This window comes from Polyodon spathula, chromosome 8 (genome assembly GCF_017654505.1).
Source record: "Polyodon spathula isolate WHYD16114869_AA chromosome 8, ASM1765450v1, whole genome shotgun sequence".
NCBI lineage: Eukaryota > Metazoa > Chordata > Actinopteri > Acipenseriformes > Polyodontidae > Polyodon > Polyodon spathula.
The window spans coordinates 34,604,207-34,619,737 of record NC_054541.1 but is presented as its reverse complement, the minus strand read 5'-3'; the positions used below and the strand labels follow the sequence as shown (position 1 = coordinate 34,619,737).

At 36.4% G+C, this 15,531-nt stretch overlaps 1 protein-coding gene across 7 annotated transcripts in view; it reads left to right on the top strand.

Moving 5' to 3' along the window:
- Positions 1 to 15,531, top strand: part of LOC121319852 (CUGBP Elav-like family member 2) — a 168,107-nt gene that overhangs the window by 44,903 nt on the left and 107,673 nt on the right. For 6 of the 7 annotated variants that reach the window (XM_041257732.1, XM_041257727.1, XM_041257733.1 and 3 more), the window contains exon 2: positions 4,824 to 4,859. The exons of the other annotated variant lie outside the window; for it this stretch is intronic. Coding sequence is in view for 5 of the 6 variants with exons in the window: in XM_041257727.1 (XP_041113661.1) it covers positions 4,824 to 4,859 (36 nt within the window). In the remaining variant the exon portion in view is untranslated. The remainder of the gene's footprint in view (positions 1 to 4,823; positions 4,860 to 15,531) is intronic. 7 annotated transcript variants of the gene reach the window in all.

Here is a 15,531-nt window from a genome sequence, read left to right as displayed (position 1 = left end):
TTTGAGGGACGGCCTTTTCTTGGCAGTGCCTGGGTGGTGTGATGCAGCTTCCACTTCCTGATTATTGATCCAACTGTGCTCACTGGGATATCCAAACACTTGGATATTATTTTGTACCCTTTCCCTAATCTATGCATTTGTATTACTTTATCTCTAACTTCTGTAGAATGCTCTTTGGTCTTCATTTTCCTTCAGATTCACAGCCTTACCAATGATCCTTCAACATTGGGGTTTATATCCAGAAAATGTGACAGCAACTTTAATGGTTCACAGGTGGAGGCCAACTGTAAGGTAATTGTGTCCTCGTTAGGGCAATTTCTTTCATCGTTGCAAACTGGGAGCTTCCACAGCACAGGGGTTGAATACTTATGCAAGCAAGATATTTCAGTTTTTTTTTTATTTTTCTTAAAAATATTTCCCAACATAAAACCAATGTCACCTTACAATAATTGATTCTGAGTTTCAGTGTTTAAAAATAAAATATCAAACAGAACGAAATTTCAATGTACCATTTGTAATTTGGTAATATGAGAGAATTGGTCAGGGGTCTGAATACTTTTGTAAGCCACTGTGTGTGTATATATATATAAAAAAATAAACATCTCAAAGGTTCTGTTTTCTGTGTATAAGTACATTACCTCAACTTAGGAAAAGTCATAAAATATTATACAGAAAATGAAAAGAAAAATATATTCAGTTTTTAAACTGAATGTTCCAGGCTTCTGAAGCTGTCATTAAATCATACAGTAATAACAAGTGCTTTATAATTGTTCTTGATTACAGCTAAATTTGTTTAAAACTGTGTTCAATTATGTAGCATATCAATAATAACTAACAAAGTGCCAAGTGTCAAAGGTTAGTCATTATAGAAACTAACACGCATGTATGGATTATCTGCTGTAGCTCCTGTTCTTACTTACAGTATTATATATTCTTACAGAATTATTACTGCCTATTTTGTTAAACATAATTAAAAAAAAAAAAAAAAAAAGCATCTCAAACTTCAAACCCACGCTAAAACACCACAAGTGAAGTTGAAACACATGTGGTATGTGTTTTATGCAATGGTACTGCATACATGCACATCCAAAAAGATACCTGTCATGAAGATGTTTTGCATACAATCAGAGAATGAATGTTTGTGTCCTTGCTGTATCTTCAGAGGGGAACTCTTTGGGTTTGTTACACATCCCCATGCTACAGTGTCCCCTACTGGCCTGGTGCCTGGTGAGTTTAGGTTTGCTGGGCTGGTACTGTAGTTTGCCGAGATCTACTGCAGAGTTCATTGGTAAAAAGAGGCCATTGGCTTGGCAGTGGGAATGGTCAACCCCCTTCAGTCCTCTTGAGAGTTGAGTGGTGATTGGAAAGAACATAATTGGACTGAATAAAAGAAAATAGGTTACTAAACTAAACATTTTATTTAAACCAAGACTAAGTGGACTCACTTTGTCATCCTATGAGCCAATTTATGTTATATGTAAGTTGTGATCATTATCCTTTGCCCTGATGAACAGCCTATAACAAAATACATTGATTTACAAGGTAAGCTAATCATTACAGTATCTAAGGTCAGGTTGCTGAAAACACAAAATATTGATGTGCTCTTTCTAGGATGTATTAGAAAGGTCACTGCATTCATTGATATCCCATCAACCATGTTGACCAATACCGATTATAAAGATAAATGTGTCAAATACATTTGTGCATTTTCAACATATGCATGCATTTAACGATAGCTTGTTAAACTGCTTACAGAAAAGAAACATCATCAAATTGGATGACATCTCCATAGAGCAAAAGCAGAAATGTAAATGTTATTTTTTTATTATTTATTGTGCAGAACATTAATATCTAATATCATACCACAAACTCTAATTTGTATCTTTAAGGCTGTAGTTAATGATCTGCAACAGCTGTATTTTTAGATGTGTAATGTCTTTCACCAACTCTATGATGAATATCTGTGTCTTCCTTGTGTTACTTAAAAATGCTTTATAGCTCCTGTTCCAAGATTTGTCACTTTACTAATGTATCTTTGCAAAGGCTTACTGGTTTCATAGTGTAGCCTCAATGATTTTTCTATCCCTTAAAATATATCTGGGTAAACTAAACCTAATGTGCCATTTCCAAGTGCTGTGTCATTCCTCTAGGGCTGATTTCATTTTCTTTCTTAGAAGACTTAAGTGTGTTTTAATGAGTGGAAATACTTAAATTCAGGTACTTCAGAGTACATGGTATTCAACTGTATACAGGAATAAAGGAAGTCTTTTTTGATATGCTGTCTTGTAACAGTATGTGCTTAGAAATAAATACTGAAATGTGCCCATCCAAGGGGTGATAGGACAAACTAATTAAAGGCAAGGTAGGTCACATGAACAGTCTTTTCAGAAAACAATATTTTCAGAATAGGTCATTCCATGGCTTCACAATAACTGCAAGAAAAGTAATCCACAATTGAATTCTTCCTCATTAGGATACTGCCTTTATGTAATGTAAACAAAATGTAAAATGTGAACTGTTTGTTCAACAGCAAAGGGACAAGTTGGCCTTAAGACATAGTTCCTATAGTGGAAGGAAAGCATATATTTATATATTTTCACAAAGCAATATTTGCTTGTTTAATGTTTTACAAAAGATAAGACTCCTAAAATGGAGTCATGGAGTATAACCTAGTTTAGTGAACCAACTCTAACATGTTCTGTGTCATAGGGCTGCATTGATTCCATTAAAATTCCTTTAGCTTGGGACAGTAAATCATAATAGCAAGGATGCTTTAGGGGCATGGTGTTTTTTCAGTTGAGAGAGAGAGAGATTAAAAACCACCACCCCACCGCCACCCCCCACCCCCACTAGACACCCCCATTACCACTGATGAGATCAGAGAACACATTTCCAAATTAAAACCTAGAAAAGCAAGTGGCCCTGATCAGATCATCCTGCACTCTGGACATTTTCCTAAGCAGTGGGGAAAGGGGCTCATCACCCCCATCTATAAAGATTGAGACACTTTCAATCCTCAAACACGTACATAGTACCAACAAAGGCAAGCTATTCACCTGCTTTATTGATTTTAAGAAAGCATTTGATTCTATTTGACACCCTGGACTGTAGCTCTAAATGCTACAGTCAGGGATTGGTGGAAAAGTATATGAGACAATTCAATCTATGTACTCGGCGATGCAGTGTAAGGTAAAGATTAATGACAAGCAGACTGGTCCCTTTAGGCAGGAGAGAGGAGTGAGACAGGGCTGAACCTCAACCCCACTCTCTTCAACATTTATATCAATGATCTACCCAGCCCTGTTCCTCAGCCACACTGAAGTGTTTGCTGTATGCAGATGACCTGGTCCATCTGTCCCCCACACAGGAGGGTCCGCAACACAACCTGACACTGCTGGAGACCTGCTGTAAAACATGGGCTCTAGAGATCAACCTGAAAAAGACCGAAATTAAGGTGTTCCAAAAAAGCCCCCAAACAACCTGAAAAAATTCAAATTCTGTTTCAGCAGAAATAGAAATAGACCACAGCCTCTCATACACATACCTTGGCCTCACATCAAGCGTATTAGGAGGTTACAATCTGGCAATCAAAACACTAAAAGAGAAAGTTCTCAGATCATACCACACCATTAAAAAACCACTGGCTGCATTTAATCTTCCCAAAAAAGTGTAACTCGGGCTGTTTGACAGCATAATTCAACCAGTACTGCTTTATGGGAGTCTGAGGTACAAACATGAGTGCAGATTACTCAAAGTGGGATAAAACCCCCACAGAAATCATATGCTTGTTCTGTAAAGAGGTCCTGTACACACACAAAGAATCCCCCAACAACGGCTGCAGAGCAGAGCTGGGGAGAGTTCCTCTGCTAATCCCTTTACAGAAAAGAATAACTCAGTTCTGGTTCCACCTAAAAGAAATTCTCAGGTAGTGCACTTAAATCATTTTTGTACTCATACATTGCATCCCGCTCCTCAAAAACTGGCATGAATATCCAAGAAAGCCCTATGTCTATCAGACATAAGGCACTGAAAAAACATTAACTCTGCCCTGGTAGAAAATTGGAAAGAACAGATTCAACACCAAAACAAACTACACCTCCAACATAGAATATACCCTGGCAGAGTATTTCATTATCATCAAGAACCCCAAAAACAAACACCTATTAAATAAATACAGAATCAGTGACCAAAGATTGGCTATTGAAATGGGCAGACATAGAGCACAGTGGAGACACAGAGAGAAGTGATTCTGTTCCCAATGCTACACTGGAGAGATTGAGAACGAGACCCACTTCATCTTCCACTGTGAAATGTATAGAGAGCTGAGAGAGATACTCCCTCAAGCTAGTAGACAGTATAGAGGGCTTTCTACTGCAGAGCCAAGAGGAGAAACTGCAAGTCTTACTGGGTGAGAGGAGAGAGGAAGCAGTAATAGCCACAAAGTTTGTAGCATCCTGCCACAGAGCCAGAGACACATAGTAGATGGGCCAGACACAAATATAATTGTGTATTTCATGTCTGTTATTTTGTGTTAATGTATCTTTGGCATACTTGTTGAACTTGTCATTTTTCTTGTCATTGATCTATTTTTCTAAGACCTTATATTTAGCATTTTCCATACACTAGTTACTTTCATAAAATAACATATTATACCAACCTTTCCACATATGCATGACTTGCTGCTTGAAATAGGTTGCAAGCACAGGCTGCTCTATATAATTCACAAGACTTACAGCACTAATCTCACAATAATCATATTTTATTTCATAATGGCTTTGTAGCTTCTTCTGAACTAATGTATTTGTATTATTTTATTTCTGTAGACAGGACCCCTCTGAACTGTCTGGAACTATCCAAAGGTAAGCACATCCTTCTAACATTTATGTGTAAAATAAAGCTGAGATAATGTTCTTGCTTTTCTTTCAATTTATGGCTTGATGCCAATAATCCAATGTACATGTTATGGGCAAAGTCCAAGGTCGGCCAATCACGTCAATGACCAAGCATTGTTGTCAGAGCCCAAAAGCAACAGCCAATGACAGCATTGACCAGGCATTCACATGATTATTCGATTTTATCGGTCATTGTAGTCATAAAGATCTAAATAACAAATTGACTGGGCAATGATGACATTGCCCAGTACTAGGTGGTCAATGTTGAAACAATCATGAATACAACGGCTAAAATATACTGGAAGTAAAACTAAATAAATAAATAAAAATAAGCAATTGTTGAATACTTTGTTGCTTTATTGAACAAAATGTATTCAATATTTAAAAGAACCCACTATACAGATTTAAATGAACAACAATGCATGCAGCATGTTAGAAACGATTGTCTATCAATTTATAACAAACAGCTCTATAAATCAAATACATTCTCAACTATTATTTCTAAATAAGAGAAAAACAGAGACACAATATACACATCACTGAAAATAGAAGAGCTGCTTAATAGCAAATATGAAATGGGAAAATGCATCAAACTCAAAAGATTTACAGAATATTTGAAAATGCTCGGAATGAAAAGAATGAGAACAGTAACAAAAATATGTATATGCTTTGAAACACAAAGCCAGTAAAACGGTAATAACAAACACATTACTAGTAAATGAGTCAACTGGAAAAATAAATTAATAAATTAATAATAATAATAATCCTGAAAATCTAAATGCTGTATAAACCAGTCTTTGTTGAAACATCCCGAAATATCCAGTCCCTCCAAAAAAAATTTTTAATCCTAAAAATAACTGGGGGAAAAAACCCCAATGCAAAATTAAAAATCTCAGTCTCACCAGTAATCCAAATCGAGAAGGATGATTTTTCAGAGATAATATCCCTGCTGATCATGGCGTGGGAATGAAAATCCACAACAGGACAGGCGTAAACAGTAACAACACATCTGCATTGTAGTTTTGTGGTTGTTATTTATAGCTTGTTTGTATCTTCCCATAAGCTATACAGACTGAACTACAATGGATTACAAACTTTACAAGCGTGACCCAGGAAGTCTTTTTTCAAGGATACAAATAGTGTTGCCTGGCCAGGCTTACTGCTTCTAAAAATAAAAGACAGCAGGTGGAATGCTTATTGTCCCACATTTTAAGATATTTGCTACAGATTGGCACAGTTACACACACTGTCTGAGATTCACTGGGAATTGTTGACAATGGCCGGTTAATGTCCGAAGTACTCTATATTTATGTTAAGAAAACAACAATGAGCAGCTATTGACGTCAATGACCGGGCACTGTTGTCAGAGCCCAAGAGCAACGGCCAACGACAGCATTGGCCGATTTTCGGTCTTTGGCCGTACCATATATATGCAGTATGCTGATTCACAGTCTTTGAACAACATTTGGAAGAAAAAAAAACAGAATCTACTTTAGAACCGATCTGGTGTGAATCTTCTGTAACTATAAAATGAAAAAAGATAAGTACCATAAATAAGCTCTTAGGTATTCTCAAGTTCACAATGACCAAATTTAATTATGCGTATTTCTTAATATATGTAGAATGAGAATAGGGGTTTTAAAACAAACTCTCAGTACTCTATATCCAATGAAAATTGTTTTTGTTTTTCAAAATACTCCCTAACAAGACATTGCCATACAAGCGACATAGGACAGTGCTTCCAAAACTGTTCTAAGATGGAGACCACCTTGCTTTTTCCACAGACCATGCATGTTCAGTCATGACAGACTGAAGATTGCATTACAGCATATTACTACTGTCCTTTAAACCCATATAGTTTCTGAATAAATTGTCAAAAAATAATTTAATTTTTTTTTTTTAGAAATGGGACCTAGCTGAGACAACAACATTATAGCACTACAATTATTAAATTCTCAGTAAGGACACCACAGCAAATGTGTTTAAAGAATAGCTTTCAGTAACTTGTCTCTCTTAGTGTCATTGAAAAATGTTTTAGTCAATAAAAGTAATGCATTTCCCTTTAGTGGCAGTTCAAAAATGATATAATTGACACCCTTGCTGACAACTTGAAAACAACTTGCACAATTATAACCATTACATTTGAAAGGCATTTTTCCTCTTACAAAATTACATTCACTATCAGTATATCAGTATATAAATACTGTAGGGTATGTATGAATAACGTAATAATATAAAGACTTCAAGCTTTGATATGTACTGTATTACATTAAAGTAAAACTTTAAGTAAAACAGATAGTATCATATAATTATAACAGATGCATATGGCATTCAATATATGTTGATCAGTATTGGAATGATAAGACTAATGCTATAACTGTAGTTTAATGCAGGTTTTGTGTTTAAAAAACTGTACAAGTCATCTTATTTTAACTATTTCAGATACCATTCATTAAGCTATCTTGCAATGGCCTTGTACAAATAGCATGCTTGTTTCACAACTTCTACTTGACCTACAGACAAAAGCAAACAGAAATAAAGCAACAAGCATAAAAGTGGAAAATATGATTTACATATTCATCCAGACATTTCTTGGAATCGTCTACGCTATACTGTGTAATATACTGGTAATATGTTGTAACCAGCACCCCATGGTTGAGACATACTGGGTTGAAGTCTGGGTGACAGGTTATGCATGTAACCAGAAGGTAATTATTTTTACAGGTATCCCGAGTTTTGTCAATTTCGTAACAACAAATGCTCTCCCTTTGTATACCCATTGCTTGGCAGTTACCATATATATATATATATATATATATATATATATATATATATATATATATATATATATATATATATATATATATATATTCCCATTTCATCCGTTTCGCTCTCATAAGGCCTGAAGCGATAGGGCTCTATCAGTCCATCTGAATATAGCTGTTCCATACAGCTTTCATTATTGTTCCTGAATATAGCAAAAGCAAATCTGAATCAGAGCTGCCATCTTAGTCTGTCTCTATTGCAGCTGCCATGTCCAACACTAAAGGTGTTCGTCCTATGACGTCACTGGTCAAGGTCAAAGGATTTTTTGATTGGGGCAGAAATACCAGTTTTAAAAGTTTTTTTGGGACAGGAATGGATCTTTCTTAAATTTTATTTTTATTTTGTCTTTAAATACGGACCATGTGGAGTAATTATCAGTATTTTATTAGATTTTTTTATGCTTAATTTTACAGTCAAAAACTATTTTCCTTCCTTTCTGTAAAGATGTGGTAGAAAAAAGTGAATAACCCACAGCCATTTTGGTTTTCAGAAACGTGGATTTGGTTAGTAAAATGATACAAGGCTAGGTTATCTAAAGAAAAGACAAATTCCTAGAACACCCCTCATTTGTCTGTGCTATATTACATACTGTATATTTCAAATGCATGGCCTTGAAACAATTAGAGTTATCAGGAGCTCAAACACACAGAACTTTATACAAGTTTCTTTCAATTCTTGTCAACAACTCACTTTTGTATTCCCAGCTGAATCATCTATTTCAAACACATTTCATAACACATTCCTAAATGGAAAATTCAGCATTTGTATTTTGTGACTTTTTAAAACATTTACATTAGTGTGTGGATTGGCACTGTGGAAGAAATGGTTGTTAATTACAACCGTTTATAGTTATTATGTTCTCACAGAGAAAACAACTTATAATTACTGACCTGGCACCATTGAACCAGTGAATAGTATTCATTAGTGCTCAAGATTCTCAATTGTTCCCAATGCTGTATTTAAAAATGATCAACAATTATAATTATAAGGTGACCTGAAGTGTTTGAAGATTTTTGTGTTTTTTTATAGCTAGTGTGGACATTTAAATTATTTTATGAGATACTTCATGTTGTCAGCTTCTGCGCAGACACATGACTGTATTTGCTGCCTCAGACTATAAACTAGAATTAGTATTACAGTGCTATCATTGGCTTCTTCCACTGGCAGTCAGACATTTGAAAGACAATAGGCTGAATTTCTCTGTATCTGTTTTATCTGTTGGTTCTTCTTTGGTTTGTCTTGAGATGGTGTACTTAATCATGTTTGTGTGTACTCAATTGTGTATCCTCAATTGCTTTTGGATGGATAGAGGACAGCCAATCAGAGAGTGAGATTTTTGCCAGCTGTAGCTGAATTCTTAATACTCACCAGTTAAACTGCAATATCTGCAAACTCATATTGGAATTCAAAATATTATATTGAGTCTCTTCAGCTACTGATGTGACAATGTATGTGTACTTTTTTATTCCAGCAGCTTCTTTTGTAGTTAAATTATTTCAATAAATATGTTTACTGTAAAATCTAAGCAATAAATAACACTTGTCTACATTATGGCAATAGTGAAGGATTGTGGGACAAGACCACGGGTTGAGATAATGTTCATACCCAAGTATTTATTATTGCTTAACTTCCAAGTTAAACCACAAGAGCCTTTTAATAAAAAACATTGCCACTCTCATTGAACACCGATATAATATACAGTACTGGTACCCCCTTGTCATGACCAGGGGTATTATAAAAATACAAGTTGTTAAATATATATATATATATATATATATATATATATATATATATATATATATATATATATATATATATATATATATATATTATGGTTTATAAAGCAGAAGAAAAGAACGGCATAATTTACCTCAAGACATTCAACAAAGATTAAAAAAATAAATCCAAAGCAATCTGATATTCCTGTGTTTATTTCCCAGACAACTCAACCGTTGGGGGCATAATAAGATTGAAAATACGAAATCTCCCAAGTGATTTAAAACTGGAAGTGAATGCAAGATTCAAATATATAATGACAGTGCTCTTTGCCTCTGGCACACATGCACACCAATGGCAAATTGATTTTACCTTTTGAGTGAATACAAACTTCAGTGCAGTCTTGTAGGAAAACAAGCACAATGACAATTTCCACAATGCCTGGCAACTTTAATAGTTGGAGATGATGGAAGAACCAATATGTAAATACACAAGGAATATATATACTGTATATACAGTGCTGAGAAAAAGTTTGTGAACCCCTTAGGATTTTCATATATTTCGCATATTTCAAACCTAAAATGTTATTAGATCTTAATCTAAGTCATAATAATAGATAAAGGTAACATGATTAAACAAATGACACAAAAAAATATGATACTTTTTCAACATTTATTTATCCACAAATGATTCAACATTCAACATCCACGTGTGAAAAAGTATGTGAACCTTTAGATTCAGTAACTGGTGGCACCGCCTTGAGCCGCAATGACTTCAACTAAGCATTTCCTGTAACTGTTGGTCAGTCTCTCACATTGGTTTTGAGGAATTTTGGCCCATTCCTCTTTACAGAACTGCTTCAACTCGATGACATTCGAGGTATTCCTTGCATGGACAGCTCACTTCATGTCATGCCACAACATTTCGATGGGGTTTAGGTCCGGACTATGACTAGGACATTCTAAAACGCAGAATTCTTTGTGTGAGCCATTCTTTTGCAGATCTGCTTGTATGTTTAGGATCATTGCTGCATGACCCACTTTCGATTCAGCTTCAGCTCACAGACGGATGGCCTAACATTCTCCTTTAGAATGTTCTGATACAATGCAGAATTCATGGTTGTGTCAATGATGGCAAGCCGTCCAGGTCCTAAGGCAGCAAAGCAGCCCCAAACCATCACACTCCCACCACCATGCTTGACGGTTGGGATGAGGTTCTTCTGTTCGAACGCAGTGTTTGGTTTTCGACAAATATAAAGTTTCTCATTGAGGCCAAAATTTCTACCTTTGATTCATCTGTCGAGACAACATTTTTCCAGAAGTCTTGTGGATCATCTATGTGCTCTTTGGGAAACTTCAGACGGGCAGCAATGTTCGTTTTAGAGAGCAGTGGTTTCCTCCTGGCTATCCTTCCATGAACACCATTCTTGTTCAGTCTGTTTCTGATAGTTGAGTCATGAACACTCACATTAGCCAAGGCAAGTGTGGCCTGCAGATCCTTGGATGTTACTCTGGGGTTCTTCGTGACTTCCTTGATGATTTTCTGGTTTGTTCTTGGAGAGGTTTTGGTAGGACGACCACTCCTGTGTAGAGTGACTGTGGTCTTGAACTTTCTCCATTTTCTCCATCTGTCTGACAGTGGATTGGTGGAGCCCCAAATCCTTAGAAATGGTTTTGTAACCCTTTCTAGACTGATGAGCATCAATAACTGTTTTTCTGAGGTCCTCAGAGATTTCTTTTGATCATGGCATGACGTGTTTCCACACACCTTTATGGTGAAGACCAAACTCACAAAGTTTCTGATATTTCTTTACATAGGGTGGGGCCTCCCAAACTCATCCCTGAAGATCCACCTAATTATTTAAACACCTGATTCTAATTATCCCCGTTATTGAGCTGATAAAACCAGGGGTTCACTTACTTTTTCACATACCCTGAATCTTATTTTCTCATTGTCTAATTCACACATCATTTTGTTTCAAAATACATGGAATTAGTTAATATGAACCTGTGGCAAAGTGGTTTGTAGTGCTCCGGTGTATAAGTGAGTTGAGGTGTTCCAACAAAGGACAAACACAAAGTCTACCGGTCAGGTTTCTTTTAATGCCCTTTTTAAACCGGATTTCAAATAATAAAGCTGGCTCTACCCAGCAATGGGTATTGCCAGTGAAAACTGGACCCAAAATAATAAAGCTGGTTCTACCCAGCAATGGGTATTACCAGCTACAAAACAAAGGGGTTGCAGTCCCGAAATAATAAACACAAAAACACGTCTCCAAACTGGGTGCTCTGGTGCAGGTGCGGTGCTCTGAGTGCTGGTGCTCATGCGCGTTCAGGTCCGGGCTTCTCGCTGCAGCTCCAGCTTCGTATCAGCCGTCTGGCAAAACAAACACAATACTCCTCAATTAACCCACACTTCATTCAAGATTCCGTCCTTGTCTCCTCCCATTAACCACAACAAAAGGAGACGATTACGGCGTCACGTCCCCCTAAAGTACCCTAAGCCCCGCCCCCTCCGATAGCTAGTTCAATCACGTCTCCTCCAATTCATGACTGAAACTTCGCTCACCGTACTAGGGCGATGACTCCAGGTACCGTAACACCACCCTCTTCCTGAATGGCCGGCTCCCGACTGTCCCTGGGATGAACTGCCCAACCGTTCAGTAGGAAGCCCGCAGCTCCTGTTGTACAGTGCCCTCACTGGTCGAGAGGGAGATTTTTGATTCGGATTCATTCGCTCTCCGTCACAGAACCCTATTGGATATTTAAGAAAAGACTGGTTTTGATTCAAGAAGACTATCATGGTAAAACTATGGAATTTCCATAGTTGTCATTGGGGTGCACAAACTTTTTCTTGGCACTATATATATATATATATATATATATATATATATACAGTACTGTGCAAAAGTTTTAGGCAGGTGTGAAAAAATGCTGTAAAGTAAGAATGCTTTCAAAAATAGACATGTTAGTAGTTTATATTTATCAATTAACTAAATGCAAAGTGAGTGAACAGAAGAAAAATCTACATCAAATCCATATTTGGTGTGACCACCCTTTGCCTTCAAAACAGCATCAATTCTTCTAGATACACTTGCACAAAGTCAGGGATTTTGTAGGCATATAGTCAGGCGTATGATTAAACAATTATACCAAACAGGTGCTAATGATCATCAATTCAATATGTAGGTTGAAACACAATCATTAACTGAAACAGAAACAGCTGTGTAGGAGGAATAAAACTGGGTGAGGAACAGCCAAACTCAGCTAACAAGGTGAGGATGCTGAAGACAGTTTATTGTCAAAAGTCATACACCATGGCAAGACTGAGCACAGCAACAAGACACAAGGTAGTTATACTGCATCAGCAAGGTCTCTCCCAGGCAGAAATTTCAAGGCAGACGGGGGTTTCCAGATGTGCTGTCCAAGCTATTTTGAAGAAGCACAAAGAAACGGTCAACATTGAGGATCATAGACGCAGTGGTCGGAAGATGTCCAGCAATGCCATCAGCTCAGAATTGGCAGAAACCCTGGTACACCCATCTACTGTCTGAAGAAGTCTGGTCAGAAGTGGCCTTCATGGAAGACTTGCGGCCAAAAAGCCATACCTCCGACTTGGAAGCAAGGCCAAGCGACTCAACTATGCACGAAAACACAGGAACTAGGGTGCAGAAAAATGGCAGCAGGTGATCTGGACTGATGAGTCAAAATTAGAAATATTTGGCTGTAGCAGAAGGCAGTTTGTTCGCTGAAGAGCGGTACATGAATGAGTGTCTGCAGGCAACAGTGAAGCATGGTAGAGGTTCCTTGCAAGTTTGGTGCTGCATTTCTGCAAATGGAGTTGGGGATTTGGTCAGAATTAATGGTTTCCTCAATGCTGAGAAGTATAGGCAGATACTTACCCATCATGCAATACCATCAGGGAAGCATCTGCTTGGCCCCAAATTTATTCTGCAGCATGACAACGACCCCAAACATACAGCGAAAGTCATTAAGAACTATCTTCAGCGTAAAGAAGAACAATGGAATCCTGGAAGTGATGGTATGGCCCCCACAGAGCCCTGATCTCAACATCATCAAGTCTGTCTGGGATTACATGAAGAGAGAGAAGCAACTGAGGCTGCCTAAATCCACAAAAGAACTGTGGTTAGTTCTCCAAGATGTTTGGGCCAACCTACCTGCTGAGTTCCTTCAAAAACTGTGTGCAAGTGTACCTAGAAGAATCGATGCTGTTTTGAAGGCAAAGGGTGGTCACACCAAATATTGATTTGATGTAGATTTTTCTTCTGTTCACTCACTTTGCATTTTGTTAATTGATAAATATAAACTATTAACATGTCTATTTTTGAAAGCGTTATTACTTTACAGCATTTTTTCACACCTGCCTAAAACTTTTGCACAGTACTGTGTATATATATATATATATATATATATATATATATATATATTATATATATATATATATATACAGTATTATACTTAAGTGTGCAGTAATTCGTTTAGCCAGTTTTGAAGTAAAAATTAATAAATCTTAAAAAATAAATCTTACTATTTCATTCAATTAACATTCCATGAGTGGATCTTGCTTGTTTTCTTGCAAGTTCTATAACATTTGCACTTTTTTTTTACTTCTTTAAACAAAAAAAAAATTAATAAATAAAATAAATAAATGAACCCTGCAAATGATTTGTACTGGGTTAAATGCTTTGTGGATGTGACCTATATATTTAAGTTCAATCACCTGGGCAGACATTAAGTGAAATTAACATGGCACTTTCCTTTCGAAAAACTTTGTTTTCTTGGGGGTGGGGGATTTGCACCATTTTTTAGATTACTTTCTAATAATCTAGGAAGTCTAATTTGTCAACTACTAACATTAATGATATGTTTTTGATTTTCACCACTGTTTCAGTCCATTGTTTCATGCAAATTTCCATTCTAGAACGAATTTTACTTCATGAAAAATAGGTAATTGAAATAAAGCCTCAGATGTTCCCAAGCTTCAACCAACAATTGCAGGCATAAAGACTTTAGATATGTTTTGGCTGTCTGAATTGATTTCTATACCTGATTGTGGCTTTTGCTGGTGATTTTCTGAAGATTGACATTACAGACTATGCCACTGCTAAAATGCTCCTCTTCTTGGGCCATAGTGAATACATTCCATAGAAATGACATTGTTTTTTTTTTCTTCTTCTTCACTGAGCCAGATTAACTGTGAAGCTTGATAGAATAGTATCTAATTTATATGACTCATCTGTGAAATAAATTACTCCTGTCATCATGATATAATCAATTTAAGAAAATAGAAGTATGTGATTGGTTTAGTCAGGTGTCAGATGTTGGCTATTTAGAGTCTTATAAAAAGTATTCTGCATAATTGGATTATAGATTTAGTTTGTATTATCAGATCCCATATGTCTCCTCTTCTACACATACAGTAGTTGCATGTCCCAGAGTGCCATTTCTATTACAGTTTTAAAGAGCCAGTATCATATTCAAATATGTTACGACAATACCTGTAAGATCTATTGGACCATGCTGTGCTGTTTCCCAACTTCCCGGATCACTTGAAATACTTTTTAGCATTATAAACTGCTTTGGGCAACTAAGATCTCTCCTTAAGCTTGGTGGTGTGATTAAATGTTTGGCAGAACGTGATTTTTGGTGTGGATTTCAAATGTTAGCAGCTGAGATGTTAAGCTGCATATTCTACTATAATTTTAAGAAAGCCCTGTAGAGATACAAAATTATTTTTACAAAAACAAAAAAAAAAGTTTTTTTAAAGCTGAGGTTGTGGTTTGTGCATTTGGCACTTGATCTAATCCTAACATTATTACAAGAAGCAAGTCACACTGAGTTTATTACAGTATCCCCAGTAAGGGATGCCCTGATCATTATATCAGGTGCTATTATCTCAGGTGAACCTTCATTTTCTGAGCATGGAATATTAATTAGGAACAGATATTAGAAAATGTAAAAAAGGTAAACCTGACACAGATTTAAATCCACTTTGAAACATAAAAGTAATACAATGACATCAGCATTGTTTAACATTCTACAGTGCTATCGATATAAAAATATTCGTTACCTCAGGA